This window comes from Gavia stellata, chromosome 1 (genome assembly GCF_030936135.1).
Source record: "Gavia stellata isolate bGavSte3 chromosome 1, bGavSte3.hap2, whole genome shotgun sequence".
Taxonomy (NCBI): domain Eukaryota; kingdom Metazoa; phylum Chordata; class Aves; order Gaviiformes; family Gaviidae; genus Gavia; species Gavia stellata.
The window spans coordinates 43,342,297-43,358,920 of NC_082594.1; the positions used below are offsets into that span (position 1 = coordinate 43,342,297).

The window sequence follows — 16,624 nt, forward strand, 5'->3', positions numbered from 1 at the left end:
CATAAATAATTACAGGTTTATCATATCAATAGGAAATAAGTTACTATAAGATCAGTCTGTTGGTTTCAATGCTAATTTAATTCTCCTCATTTTACTGACTTTTTTCTTCCAGTCTTTCATCTCCAGCCTCTTGTTCATAAGGACACTGCAGTTCATATCTGCCCTCATATCCATAATGGAATCTCAGATTCTCATGCATCTGTTTATTCACCTCTGTACTTTTTTCTCTCCTCATAGTGGTTTCTTCTACATACACACAACATACAGAAAATTTGGAATTATTTTGCTATAAAACTTTAAAAAAAACAAAACCAAAACAAACCCCTACTTATTTTTGTTTGTCTCTTAATGGAAGATGTGAATTTTCCATTTTTTCCTCCTCTGTAGTCCAGCAATGGTGGTAGATAAAAAGAAGATGCTGTCCTGCAAGCTAGTGGAGAAAGAAGAAAAAGGATCCCCTTTGTTCTCTACATTTGTAGTTTATTTTACAGTTACCATGGCTGTACCTGTTAAGGCTGTATCAAGCTTTTATTTATATTCCTGTTCTGCTTTAATGGTCTCTGCTTTGCCTTGAATGTTTTTTTGATAGATTGTAACTCCATAAACAAACATGTATTTATTGGGGCTTAAGCACTAGCTGAAATAACATCATTACTTAACTGCCATGGCAAAAATTTTTAAAATAGAAGATGAAAGTTAAACTCTCACTGACTTGAAAGTTACCCTGCAATACAGGTATAAGGAGTGGTATCATTCATCATTAGATTTTCAGTGTTGAACAAGCAATAATCTATGTTTCATAATGTTTTATGACTCAGGTAAAACTCAGACAGCCTGTACACTAACGGGTTTTGCTACATTGCTGTGTATCTGATCTACCCTGCTCATGAATCCTTTAGCCTCTATTTTCCTGATCAAAGTGTTTAAAAAATGTGTTAGTAACACCTATTCTTTAAAGGCTTTTTTTCCAAACAAAGTTTATTTGGCATAAAGTGAAGTAAGGTGATTACTCTCCATATTCACCTCATGAACTGCATCTTCAATCTGCATAACTTTTATTGTAATAACCTGTTCATTATAAATTTGTGGTATCAACCTATTTGTTACCTTTGGTTTCTCCTTCATTTGTTTCAATGTGATCAGGTATTGTTTTGCTCTTACGGACCTATCAAGGTCTCTAGTATTTGAAACTTTTTCTGGTATTTGCACTGAATGCATATTTTTAAACATCTGCTGAAATTTTAGACATTTATTGTTAAAAATATGACTTTTTTCTTTATTTCATCGAGTGAAGGCAAAGGAATTAAAAATATACACTTCATGAGAATATTTTTGTTGCAGGACTCTTACTACGTAAAATAAATCTATTTATTTTGGGTTTTTTTTCCAATTTATTACTTTTTGAAGGAATAATTCTGCCAGGAAGTACTGAACTGGTAAGCAGTTCCATTAATAATACCTACTAAGTTACCTCTAGCTTTAAGACGTTACATACTCCATTACTTTGTTAGTTTTATTTATATAGAAGTTTTCCTACAAATTTACTATATTTTTTATTTAGTTTTTTATCTTAAACAGTTTTTTCAAGATTATGTATTTTTGGCATTTCTCAAATCATACACACATGTATAAATAATCAGTACAACACATTTGGATTTCTTTTTAAAAGTTGTAGTGTAACTCATTAGTGGAATCTAAGTTATCTTTACTTTACCAGAGTTACAACTGGCTTTTTTATTATTTTTTTCCATAGAGAATTCTAGGTTAATTAATTTATGCAGTAAAGTCAAAAATATAAACTACCTAATCTACCTACATTCAAAAATATTTTTATTTATGCTTAATTATAATTTTTCAATTTTTCTTATATTTGCCTAGTACAGGAAAAAAAAACATAAAAATATGCCTATAGAGGAGAAAACCCAGACTTTTTTTTAAAAAAAGAACACTCCTTTTTTTCATAGGCCAACACTGAAGATTTTATTCTAGTCCTATTTGATAGAAAACTCTTTTATCCATCTAAAGCTGAATTTTAATATGTTGACATTAAGAAAAATGTTAGGCAGAGAGTCCAAATCCTCACTCCAGGACCAGTGTAACGGCTGAATCTACCAGTGGTCTTACCTTGACAGCACTGTGGTCCACGACCATGGAAATGGGAATATGCCACCTCAGTTGTTCTATTCCGTTGTATATATTCCTACTTAGGGGGATCAATCCTACCCTAAATTCTTAGTTCTCTAAAAGTGTAGACAGAGTTTGTACATATGCCTTAAGCTATCACACAGGTTAAAAATATTTGATAAACAATAATTACTTTTTGAAAATCTAAAAATTCTTTGGAAAGCATCTCATTAATTTTAAATCATTGAAACAGACAACAATGAAATACTTTTAAAAGTAGTTAAAATATTTTATAAATTATAATTTAATGATTTTAAAAATGTATAGGCTTAGATTGACTAATGTCTTTATATTTATACATGTATTTTCCTTCTGAGATTTACCATGTTGTAAGAATAAAATCAAAGCCAAGAAGAATTAATTATACAGGAGATAAATTTTTGTGACATTTTGCATCAATGAAAACATAAAGTAAAATTTATATCAATTTGCACTTCAGTTCTGATTTTCTTTATTGTCAGAATCTTCTTCTGTTTACTAACCAGTAAATAAGGGTCATGACACACAGCAATAAGGATCATGCTTTTCTCCTGGTGAATGCATTCTTTAAGAAATGAAGTGTTCAATAAACATTCAAACCTCCCTATTATTATCAGTTTCAGGAATGTAATGACTTACTTAAGTATGCAGCTGCATTTGGAGTTCAGCTATCAGTTAAACTTCTTCACGCTTGGACATTGCATACATTATAACTGCTGACAATGCAAGGAAAGTACCCACAGCTTTTCTACAAGGCATCTGGAAATAAACAAATGCTTCTAAGACAGGTAAACTGGTTTAATTTACTTTGTGATGAAGTTGATGGTAGTTTATAACTTCCGGGCTGAAAAATGCTACTAGTTCTGTATTATGGACCACAGCACTGACAGTGCTATGAATCACAATGTCCACAGAAAAAAGCTGCAATGTTTACACTAACCAGATATGTGTGTGTGTATATATATACACACACAAACAGGAACATCATGATATATATGGCATATATGGACATATATACAGGTATACATATATATACATATGTATCATATATATTTGAATTGGTATGCATATATATGTATTTATGTACCATAACTATTTATGGATCAAAAAGAGGGTAATAATGTCTTTGATTTTGGCCAAAATAAATAGAAAATCCTATCTTATTTTTGATTTGTTAGCGCTGATTTTACCTATTTCCTTTATTATATAACTTACCAGCTTTTTGACTGATACTTCAGTTTCTCCACAATCTTTTCCTCCATTAACAGTTCTCATTACTACTTAAAAATTACAGAGCTATCCCTTTTTTTTCCCCCAGATAATCTTTTTTTTCCCCTTCCCTCTTCCTCTTGTGTTGGATTCTAGAGCAGTAAACATGGAAGTGGAAAATCAAGCTGGATCTAAAAAGCAGGGTGGATCATCCTCTTTCAGTGAAATATAGAAATAGACATTTCTGCAAACACATAATGCCATTTGACATTTTTGTCATCACCATCAAAGATATTCTGAGATATTTTATCTAATAACTCCCTAACTTCCTGTATTTTCTTTCCACTTCTGATTCTTGAACTTATTCTTTTAGATATTCATTTCCGCACATACCAGTTTCATGATAACCACATTATAGGCAGGTATTCACTCTGTCTAACTTTAAGCATATCCCTTAGGTCCTTAGGAATATATTTACATTACATAGTTAGCGTCTTCAGAACAATGGGTTGAAGCCATAACTCACTGTGTAAACTGAGACTCCAAAACTCTTCAGGCCCTCTGGGACCATTCACTCTGAGTAGAGTGAATTCTACCTACCCTAGGCCTATATGCTATATAAATAAATCTAAGGCTTTCCCATCAGCAATGAATATTTTAATAGCATTTATAGCATTTTCACTCATACAATTCCAGCTGGCAAAATTCTCTCTTCCAATAGGGGAGTAAATAGGAAAAACAAGTAACCCGCCTTCACTCTAAGCTGCATATGAGTTTGTCAGGTAGTACCATGCCCTGTTATCCTTCTTCCCATGCTGATCATGTTGCAAATACATGTTTGACTACAGACAGTGAGATCAGTATATCTACAAAGCCAAAACCCAAAGCTCAAGTCTAGGCTTAACAAACAGTGTAAATCTAGCCTAAAACAGGAACTTAGGCATGCTTTACATATTTTATGGAAAGGGAAGTACAATTTAGGACACCGACCTGAAAAAACTGCCCTACTTTTATTATACTGGAAGCCTAATTTTCTCACTCAGGCACTTAAATTGTTTACTTTGGAAAGACAAGCTCAGTATCACTCTTTTGTTTGGTCCCTTCCTTTATTTATTTTTTTTTAAACCACAGTTCCACTGAATTTGTATCTAAAGTTTAAATTTAGCCTATCATTGATTCCCTGTTTCCTCTCTTCCTCTTTCTCCTCTATCAGGTCCTTCTATGAAGCAATTCTGTGCCCACTTTTCCCATTTCTTTGCTGAACTGATAATCCACAATCTGGTTTACATTCTTTTTCCTCGTTGTTCTTTCAGCCTCTTTCTGCCTTCTCTATATGGGTCTTGATTTGGTCTTTCTCTTTCTCAGGTTTCACCTTCCCCATATTTCATTTGTGCTTTCCACTCCCTTTCTTGCTTCTTATTACTCTTTCGTATTTCATACTGGTTTATGGCCTACTTGACAGGGATATTAGAATCACTGTTAGTTGAAATAATAGTTTTGGATCCCACAGTCTACCCTTTCTTTTTAGTACTTTAACACCACTTATTCCAGACTCTACCACTACCATAGCTTCCACTCATCTTCCATTGACAGCGCTGAAACAACCTATCATCATATGACTTCCTACACTATGTACTTTCACTACAAAACCTGTCAGGTTTCGTTTTCTCATTTCTCATTTCTACACATATCAAATTCTACACACATAGTTCTGTTGAAGATTATATGAAGACAAAATAAAGTGAATTGTATTGCCTGGTTGTGACTCTAGTTACAATGAGGGTACATCTGAAATTTTTTTGCTGTCAACAATAAGATATCAGTCTAAAGGATGGGTGCCTATTTCTAGTCTTGTGTACAAAATCCAGTTCAAACAGCTCTAGCATTACCACTGCATGGATATAATATAACACATATTTTAGAAAACAAATGAAAAAGTATTTCTTACTGCAGATTAATTTCTCATTACAAAGGGCATTTACTAAAATAATAACTATGGGATTCCTGGAAAAAAATAAATATTAAAACAAAAAAAGCAATTAAATTCTATTACCTAAGCTTCTCAGGAAATAATATATCATGACTCCAAATAAAGAAAGAGAGCACATCTCTACTGCTTTCCAAACAACTGCATTTAATAATTTTCTTCATCGCCAATATAATCCCAGTTTATACTTCTTTCCTCATTTTACATGTTGTTTACAAAAAGCCCCAATTTCTGCAATATCAAAATTCAAAAGTGATTCCACACAAAACCAAAAAACCCTCAAGTGGTCAAATGCCTCTTGTGTTCCCCTTTTTCTCCTGTAGAAAATATACCAGCTTTTCTCCAGTCATAACCTTAACATTCCTGAAAAGCTTTACTCAAACTATAAAGGTGTTTTTTAAATCTATTGACCGAAAACATCCGTAGAATTATCAATCCAAAATGATACATACTTTTTGAACTGATCACAGGGGGTTTGATCATGGCTCTATCTCTCTTGTCACTGGGAAAAGTTTTTCCTCTATCAAGCACTCCCTAATTTTTTTTTTTAATACTTTCCTGTGTTATAGCTGAAGTTGCTGCATTTTTACCACCGTTGGGAACAGCATTGAAAATAATAACAGATTCTGTAGAATTCTGGAACACTGGTAAAGAAGACATTACATGTATTTCTGCAGCATTATAGTTAAATTTAAAGTTAGGAAACAATTTCAAATCACAGAGCTATTTAGTGTCATGATGCCATTTGACATAGATTCCCATCACTACTTTTTATTATAAGACAAGTTTAATAGGAAAAATGCATTATGCCAGCCACTGTACAGATGCATATTATGATATAAATGTCAAAGGTTGGGGGGGGGGAAGCACCTTCATTATATTGATACAGTAGTACATTAAATGACTTGCTGATGATTGTAACTCAGGGGAATGGACATGGTAACTTAGCATGTCTTTTCCATTTCTATTTTTCATGATGTTGTAATGATTCTATCACACCAGGTGATTTTAGCAGAATAGATAATGAACAGTTAAGTTTTCTATACCTTATACAAGTTATATTCTGTTGGGTATGTCCTATAAACTCTAAATTCCTTTCTTTAAGCAAGAAAATCTTGTCACTCTACAGATAAGAATAAAAAAGGCTATTGCTGAAACATCACAAAATTGCTTATGTAACTGAATAAATTAGAGCATTTTTTCTACTGTATCTATGATATATGTAATAGAAAGACTACTTTTTTCCAAGGAAACAATATAACTGTCTTTTGCTTAATTTAAAAAATAATAAAAAACCCCCACCAAATGTATATTTCTTTGAGTAAAGAACAGGGATACAATGTGGCTTGATTAATGCTGACAGTGGTATGGATAATACTATTAAAAAAAAAACAACCACAAAAAACAACTTATCTGAAAACAGGCTATGAGAAAATATGCTCTCAGTCATGATGAAACTATGGCTACAAATACTTTCTAAAGTCCATCAGTCCATCACTGACACAGTGTTTATAGCCTTTATTTCCTACCATACTAGATAAATGAAAACACATAATGCTTTGATTAAAACTAAATAATACCTTGATTGACAAATAAAGAAGTCCTTTTTCAAAATCAGTCCATACAAACTTGAATTTTCTCACCAACCTCTGTTAGTTTCAGGGTTGCTTTCCCTGTTCCTCTGCCTTTTCTTTGTTGTTTTTTTTTTTCTTTTTCCCAGTATTATTTTGGTAAATAATAAAAACCCTCTATATATTCTTAGCAATCTAACAAGAACAATGTAATCAGTTATTTTTACTGTTTGGAGTGCTACGATAGCTTAAAAGTACTGAGTTTTCCATTACAAATTACATATCTGAAAAATGTGATGTCTTTTTAAAACATTTTTTTTCCTTACCTAAGCCATGCCTGTGTGTTGACATTGGTGGTAACACAGTCCAAGCCTTCGTCTTTGGATTGTAACATTCAACAGTGTTTAATGTCTTTAAACCATCCCGGCCTCCAATGACAAACAGCTTGTCATCGATGACAGCAACACCAAACTGAAGCCTCCTGCCATTCATCACTCCAGCCTGGATCCATATATTTGTTCTGAGATCATATTTTTCAATAGTTGTAGCACCTGATGAGACATAATAATAGGATAATGTATACAAGATGTATACAAAATTAATATTGGCTGTCTTTTTTTTTTTCTGAAGTTGTCAAAACTTTAATATTATTTTCTGATTACTTCCAATATCTTGGCAAATATAATCTGTTTGTTTAGGGAAAGTAGTCTCTGGAACATTTATATATGATTGTTTATATATATATATGTATATATATATTACTTTTTTCTGTCCCCAAGAAAAGTGAACACCCCCCCCCCCCCGAAATGGCCCGTATAGAATAAAAGTATTGCAAGTCTGAATCACAATATGCTCTAACTTTATGATCTTTTCTTACAGTTCAGTGGCATCACTATCTAAGATAACTAATCTTGTAACACTTGATTCCAGTCTTCCATAAAGTGTAAAAAAAGCCTGGGAAATTATATGATATTTTCATCAAAGATTAGGACTTTTATATTAACTTGGGTTCACATTTTCTTTCTTATTTTACATACCTATGTGTAGGTTTTTTCAGACACGTTTCTGCTGGAAGTACAGAATGTTATAGTTACAATCTCAAACAAAATATTTAAAGAGTATTTCCATATACAGTCAAAACCATTTCCTTCTGAACTTAGTAATTTGATTTACTTTCACAGATGAACTTAAAAGCTCTAAAGAGCATTATGTACAAAAATCTTACTAGTTAATGATGAAAAATTCATTAAGAAACCTCTGCTGTTAAAAGTAACTTGTATGTAATATACAAAGATGAAATACAAAATAAGAGTTTATTAACAAAACCAGAGAGTAGTGGATTTTTGTGGCAAGGTTTTGGTAGCAGGGGGGGTTACCAGGGGTGGCTTCTGTGAGAACCTGCTAGAAGCTTCCCCTATGTCCGATAGAACCATTGCCAGCCGGCTCCAAGAAGGACCGGCACTTGGTCAAGGCCAAACCAGTCAGCAATGGTGGTGGTACCTCTGTGATAACATAGTTAAGAAGAGGGAAAAAAACTGCTGCACAATGGCAGCCAGAGGAAAGGAGTGAGAATACACAAGAGAAACAACTCTGCAGACAGCAGGCTGTCCCCCTGCAGCCCATGGAGGTCCACAGTGGAGCAGATATCCACCTGTAGCCCATGGGGGACCTCACACCAGAGCAGGTGGATGCGCCCAAAGAAGGCTGTGACCCCGTGGGAAGCCCGCGCTGGAGCAGGCTCTTGGCAAGACCTGTGGCCTCATGGGGGACGCACGCTGGAGCAGTCTGTTCCTGAAGGACTGCAGCCTGTGGGAAGGACCCATGCTGGAGCAGTTCATGAAGAACTGCAGCTCATGGGAAGGACTCACACTGGAGAAGTTCATGGAGGACTGTTCCTCCTGCTGGAGCAGGGGAAGAGTGTGAGGAGTCCTCCCCCTGAGGAGGAAGGAGCAGCAGAGATAATGTGTGATGAACTGACCGCAACTCTCATTCCCCACCCCCCTGTGCCACTCTGGAGGAGGTAGAGAAAATTGGGAGTGAAATTGAGCCCGGGAAGAAGGGAGGGGTGGGCGAAAGGTGTTTTAGGTTTTATTTCTCATTATTCTACTCTGATTTTATTCATAATAAATTAATTTTCCTGAGTTGAGTCTGTTTGGCCTATGACAGTAATTGGTGAGTGATGTCTCCCTGTCCTTATCTCGACCCATGAGCATTTCATTATATTTTCTCTCCCCTCTCCAGCTGAGGAAGGGGAATGATAGAGTGGCTTGGTGGGCACCTGGTGTCCAGCCAGGGTCAGCCCATCACACAGAGCGATAAAGGAAGCATAATTAACTTGATTCCATAAAGTGAAAGAGTAATGCATCCCTTAATTGTAATATGAGTGTGGGAAAGGTTAAGTTAAAGCAAAAGCACAAATATTTAAATGACAGATGAGTTTAAACTAATCCTTAAGACAGATACTTGATAATTCATCTGAAATGTAACCAACATTTTATTTTTACATACACATAACAGTGCTTCATTTCTAAAGTTTAAATATCCCTACAGAAAGAATCAATGTAATTATTAAGCTTTACCAAGTAACTGTTTAGAGTATAATAAAAGGTTAGAATTCCATGAGAAATCATTCATTCTTTGGAACAGAAGAGCAATGAACCAAGTGGAAACAAACATCATGAAAGCAATACTTTTATTAATTGAACTAAAAAAGATGTAATTTCAATTCAAGTGTAGCAGAGCAGCAATAATGTACAATTCAACCTGATGTATTAAATCCCCTGCTAGTTTTATAAAGCCATAAGATATATGAAGTAAATTTTGCGTTCGATTGAGACATATTTATTTATCTTTTTGCCCCTAATTTAAAATTGAGAACTGTGTAAATGCATTAATCTTTAGGTTAGAAAGAACAAAAATACAGATTTTTTGATACAGTTGTTTGGTGGTGTTGCAGGGCGTATTTTAATGATTCATATTAATAAAGTTATGTTATAATGCTTGAAATTTTTTATATGTGGAATCTTAATGTTCAATGTATCATACAAGTTCCATAATGCTGTCTACTTCCATGGTAAAGAGTACAGTTTAAAAGCTTTGTCATTTTGATTTCAGAAAATCTTACTAACATAACAAATAGTCTTTGAATTATGGTAAGCTATATATTTTCTACTATTGGTTAAGTCTGAGTTTGCCACAATGTTTTATTAAATTACATATTAGGCATCTAATCCAGCCGTTCCTGGAGTGCCTGAATTCTGTTCATCCAGTAAGGTGCCTTGTTAATATATATAATATTATATATAATATTATATATAATATATAATATGTTATAGTATAACAACAACAACAACTACAACAACAACAACAACAACAACAACAACAACAATAATAATAATAGGTACTCGTCCTATAAAATGGTCTTTGGTATTGGGAACATGGATATAATACATTCCAGACTGCAATGCAGACAAGAACAGAAGACCTCTCAAATTACCATAGTCCTCAGATGAAGTCAGCTCATGGATGAAGAACAGATGATTGAATCAGCTAAAATATTATATATACCTTGTCAATGGCATGGAAAGCATACTTTTAGTTTTTTTTGGCTGACTTCTACTTCATGAACCCCAGTCAATTCAGTTCCCAGCACTGGATTGACCATAGAATCTCCATTGATGCTAAGATCACATGAAGAATAATGTGGAAGTGATGTCTTTTTAACTTTATTTGATGACAGTCTTCCTACGGGAAGATCTCTAGGCCCAGAATTTCTTATCAGAAATCATAGCCACTATAGGCTTTTTTAGTACATGTCATCACTGCATTCAGGCCAGCTGCATCATTTCATACCAGTCTTGCATTCTCTAGACTTTTTTCAAAAAATACTGAGCCAAGTTAAAAATCTCATTCCTTGACTTTAGTGACTCTCAGCATGGATGATCACCCTGCAACTTGTAAAGTGAGTAAAACTTACTAGAACATCTCAACCAATCCCCCAGCTGCAGCTGTACACAACAAAGTCTGAACAGAAAATAGCTGTGTAGAAAACATCTACAGTCTTTCCCCTGTTCCTGCAGTAAATAGTGAAGTAGCCCCAACAACAAAATGAAGTAATATCTCCCATTCTGTTAATACATCAGTCCTGTCATGGAGCAGTCTTAGTATGCAGCTGGATATGGGCCTGTCTAAACAAACAAAAAACCCAACCAAATAAATAAATAAATGAATAAATACTTTTTAAAAAATGGTGCTATGTCCTCACCATGAAGATGGTCAAGCAAATTGAACACTTCATCCATAGAGGCTGGGCAGTCTTCATCTTTGAAGGTTTTCAAGACCCAAATGGATGTGGTCTGATCTCATAGCTGACCCTGTTTTGAGAAGGAGGTTGGACTAGAGGTCTCCTGAGGTCTCTTCCAACCTGAATTATCCTGTGACTGTGTGACTGCATGATCTGGGATGGAGACTGTGGCCATCAGTTTCTTTTCCTAGGCACGATTAACTTTCAGTAAGAGAAAGTCTCATATATGATACAGTTTAACTTAAGATTGTGAAATGAAATACTGTGTAAATAAAAGACCATTGCAATCCTCTTCATCTTCCACTGTCATATATTTCTTTGAAATTATTTTTATTTATTTATTATATACATAAACAACTATCCATGAAAAATATACATAGTGTGGAATTTGGATAATGAGGTGGGATTCCTGTGCACAAAGAACCGTTAAAACTGCCCTTGCTATCTCTTGTGTGACCCAGGAGAGTGGAGACTCGCCTGGCTAACACAGGGTGCAGATAAGGAGGGGGCCCTTTGGAGGCAGGAGAGCCCTGCTTGTGGTCAGCAAAGACAGTAAAATAACAGGAATCTGAGGGGTCCTTTTTTTCTTCGAAAAGGCTTCGTGTCCGATAACTGACCTTTGCCTCATTACCAGTGAAATGCATATTACAACTCATACCCCTGCGTATGCTAATGAAGATTATAGAGGTCATGCTAAACATATATGACTATAGCACTCGTCTTTCCACCCAAATCATGCTACACGTCACATATTGGGGGCGAACCTCGTAGTTTTGGGGATAAAAGATGGAGAAAATGATTGTTAAGGTGGGAGAGAAGAACCTCGATACCTGACGGACCAGTCAACGGGCTGTGTTCTCTTCCTCCACCCCAGGCAGGGACGCCTCTCTGGGTAAGCGCTACGCCTCTCACCCTCTGGGTGAAAGTTATCCCCAGGTTCTTGTATTACTATCAAGTTTGCTAGCAATATTAACCTTGAGTAGTAGCGCTATTGTAGTTAGTGAATTTATCAACGGCAATCTCGAATCTGTTTCTGTCACTTTCAATAAAATAACTAATTTCGATTTTGTGCATCTGCTCAATGCAAGTCCTTTTGCTGGGGCTCTGATAAACGGATCAGTGAAAGTCCTGGGACTCTGACAGACAAATTTTGAAACTGCATTCCTTTTAACGCAACAACATACTCATGAACTAAAACCTTAACAATTCCTTGCCAACTTTCACTCTCAACAGAACTACATGAAGTCCTCGGTTTAACTTGAAGAGAGGAAAATTTACCCCACACATCAGACATTAGTACTGTTTAGAATGTGGTTTCTCAAATTTAATAGGTTATAAGAACACAAACAAAATAGTTTTAATGAGCATTGAGCCATTCCGAATTCAAGACATGGGATTACATTTGGTTTAGCGACACACAGATCATTGTTTCTGATCAGGTACTTGTCATGGGAAAATAAAACCAAAAAACTGTAATTAAGGAAACAAAACTGTCTTGCCCTATTGCTGTTCTGTTCTAAACTGTTTTGACTGCAATAGCTCTGCAGAAGTAATATTTAAACTGGAAAAATCTTTCAACAAAAAGGTGGTGTAACCACTGAAAGTTATTATCAACAGAGATTTTAGGATATCTTTAATTGGAGTGCATTGAGAACAAACACATTTCAGTCATACTAAACCTAATCCTACAATATGGGGGATCTGAAAACGTGAATTTAGATTCCTCTTAGAGCTTTACAACCCATGATTCCTTAAATTTATCCTAGGTGGAGGCAATGAGAATTACACTAAGGTTGTTTGCATTTTGCACCTACATCTTTTTATAATTTTTAGACTGTTGGTTATTCCCATACAAATGGAGAAGTATTGGAACAGCTTAGATTAAAAGAGAGAACAACCTTCTACCTTTCCTAGGAAGAAAACTGGGTGATTATTTCTGACAAAGCAATAGATTATTTTCTTTAGTTCAACTGATTTGATCTTGAAAGTAAAAGGATTTTCTGCAACTAGGAGTGAAGAGGCAAAATCCTGATTAAGTCCGACAGGATTTTACTAGACAAATCAGTTTAGCTACTTAAATGTCAGGTTCTCTGGGTATATAGAATCAATAATATATTGGAATATTGATTTTTCATCCATCATATATTTTATGGTTTGCATAGACTTCAGAAAGAAAGTATTACATTGCCAAATGTTAACATCACAAAAATGCTAAGAACTAATTTACTTGCTCTGAAAAAGAATAAAAGCAGAAGCTCTAAAGTATCACTCTAGAACTTATAGATCTCATCTGCTAAGTGAATGACAATGGGACAGTCAGGAAAACAGGCATGATCTGTCTATGAAAATCTTACTGTAAAGACATTCTTTTAAAGACTGGATTCTTTATACTAATTTTATTCATATTAAATATTTAAAGATGCTAATACAGAGAAATAAATAATGCATAGCCTCTTTCAAAGAAATACACAGATTCAACACAATGCTTAAATCATCTCTTCTAGATATAGCTCTTTGTTTAGGTGTATTCTCTACTTTATTGCTGATTTCCTGAAACCTATTGATTGTATCATCTTCTGCATCATTGTTGATTGGCATGTCATTAATCTCATTACCAACAAGGGTATGATGACAACAGCTTTGAGCTAGTTTTGCTGAATGCTCTTGTAACTGAGTGAAGACTGTTTTGAAAATATGTCTGTTTTCCTAATTTTTAAGTATCTTAATTCAGATGGGCAGCAATGTATTTCTCAGTTTCTCTCACAGCCTTTTTTGCTGATTCTGTAGTGACGTCAAACACTTGTCTTATGGTAAGGCTACTGGAGCTAAATAATTCATAAATGTCATGTTTTTTCGTAAATATTTTGCAATTCTGTTTTAACATATATTTAAGCAACTGATTATGTTTTATGACTTCAGGTAGCAGCTCTGACATTGCCAGGAGCCTAAATGGATCAAATCCCGTTCCTGCTCCTCTGGGTCCTAAAGTTCCTCATGTGCTTTGGGGAGTCAGGATTTGTGACTCTGCTCTTCTTAAACCTGAATGTTAGACCTCCAGTAATCAAGTAGTAATAGAAAAGCAGTAAGAGGAGGAAGCAGAGGAACTAAATGGTCTTTCCTGTATGAAAGACAATCTGCCAATGCCCCATCACTATCTGTTTCTTTACTGTCACAAATACCAAACGGAGTGAGCCCACTTGTTACTTTAAGTAGCCTATTGAAAAATGTAATGGGCATTTGATAGCAGGAGCCAAGTTTCAGTGCAAAGCATCTCACACAATGACGCTCCCTACACATCTAGAAGTGGACTGGGCTGTATATACCTAACTGTTGATTGGATTAGTTATCATTACAGGTGATTCAAATTGGACTAGATTATTTTGAGTACTTAATTTATAAGAAATTTGCCAATATTTGCACTCAAGGGGCTTTATGTTTGAAGGGTAATAAAAAGACTGTTTTAGCAGGACTAAGAAATTTGCAGAGTTGTGAGAAATTTTGGTGAAACAGTGTCGCCACTTGCTGCTATTTTCCTGGTCCCTGTCTAGTACTTATCATACATGACAAAACTTCCAATTGATGATACCTTGCCTCCAGATCAAGGATGAAGATTAGCCAAAATTAGCTGTTCCCTGACTTTATAATACAGAGGACTACGCTCCCTATAACGGAGAAACCTCTCCAAAGTTTATTTTACTTTGGGGAGTAGAAGCTTTTGGAAACAAACCTTGCAGAAGAGGATGAAGATGATGAGGTGTCAAAAATTACAGGGACTGGGAATTTGACAAGTAAGCAGTGCTTGACTAGCAAAAACCCAGAAGAACTGTAGTGGGAGTGAAAGTGTATGTCAGCAAGCATTTTTTGACTTCACAATACATAACACGCTTGCAATCTTTTTGATCCTGAACTCCAATTTATATCTCCTTCTGCATGTCAGTCTCAGCAGAGAGGTCTCCTGGAGGGTGGGAAATAAGGGGCGTGATTTGTGGAGAGATGGCTGAGAGAGATTTATGCAGAGATCACCGTCATCTTTTCAAAGTATACAGAGAAACATATTCAGCGCATTTTAATTCCTGACGCAGGCATGCATGACTGCAAAGGATACCTTAAGATGCAAAAAGGCTCCAGGAGCTCACTGCCAGGTTCACTTCCTAAGTAGGTTACATATTAGGCTGATTCAGTGAGAAAAGCTGTGGGGTTTACTGCGGTGCACTGTGACAGTCAGAGCTTTTCCAGAGGCTTGTACTTCAGGGACTTCTTGAAAATCCCATTACAGAGGTTTTTGTCTCATTGCTGCAGAAGACCATGTTTGGCTTTAGAATAGGTTATTTCTCATTTTCATCTTGTTCTCATAGTACTTGGCCTCTTTGTTAACATTGACTTTGGGCAACTGCCAGACAACAGCATTCATTTTCTGCATAAGCCTGAACTCTGTCCAGCAGATCTTCTTCCTGATGCTGATTAACTAGACTGTGTCTTTGGTCATATCCATACTGATATATCTCTCAACTCTCTTCATGGTCCAGTCCCCTACATGGACAAGAATTGGATAAGCACCAGGATTCTTCCTTATGCGCAACCTTTTCCACAAACCTCTCTTTCTAAAGGAAAGAAATCTGGGTTACAGACTGGAATAAAGCCATGAGACTGTCCAGCTAAACCTCTAATACCAGCTCCATTGGACTGTGCCCACAGCATCCACCAGCTACTGTAAAGACAGCTGTCTTGTGCCCAGCAAGCCCCTGCAGTAGTCCTGTCATAGTGCCAGGAAAAGATTTCAAAGAAATGAGAGCTGCTTTGTGAATTGCAGTGTGCACTCCACTGTAGTAGGACACCAGGTATTTGTCAGGGTAGAGCTTGAGAGCAAGAAAGTGACGGTGGGGTGAAATGCAACATCAAAATAGAGGTATACGATTTCAGTCCATCAGTTAGTATCACTGGCTAGCATCATTACATTTTCTTATCAGGTGTAGACATGCAGGCAGGTGAGAATTTGAACTTCAGTGTAAGCATGAGTTCAAGTTAATATTATATATACACATATGTTTATTTATAATGCATATATTTTATATAGAGATACATGCATATATTTTTAAACATATGTGTCAATTTTTCATCTGTAAATAAAACCGGTAAAGTAGAATACAGTATTTGTCTATCTTTAAGTCTTTATTTGAGAGATAAATAAATTAAATAATATAATAAGAGGGAGTATAAGAATTCCTAAAAGAGAATGTCATAAGAACAATTCCTGATTGTGGTTTTTTTCTTCCAAAATTGACAGTGGGTATTGATGTCTAGTCCTTGAGATATTGGAGTGACTAGAGCTATCAAAACAAGATGAATAGACAGAAAAGGAGTGACTGACTCATCAATCCAATTGACTGTCAA

The 16,624-nt window shown here is 35.4% G+C and overlaps 1 protein-coding gene across 2 annotated transcripts in view; it reads right to left on the reverse strand.

Moving 5' to 3' along the window:
* Positions 1-16,624, reverse strand: part of KLHL1 (kelch like family member 1) — a 238,422-nt gene that overhangs the window by 39,229 nt on the left and 182,569 nt on the right. For both annotated transcript variants that reach the window (XM_059819433.1, XM_059819426.1), the window contains one exon: positions 7,257-7,481. In XM_059819433.1, the coding sequence (XP_059675416.1) occupies positions 7,257-7,481 (225 nt within the window). The remainder of the gene's footprint in view (positions 1-7,256; positions 7,482-16,624) is intronic.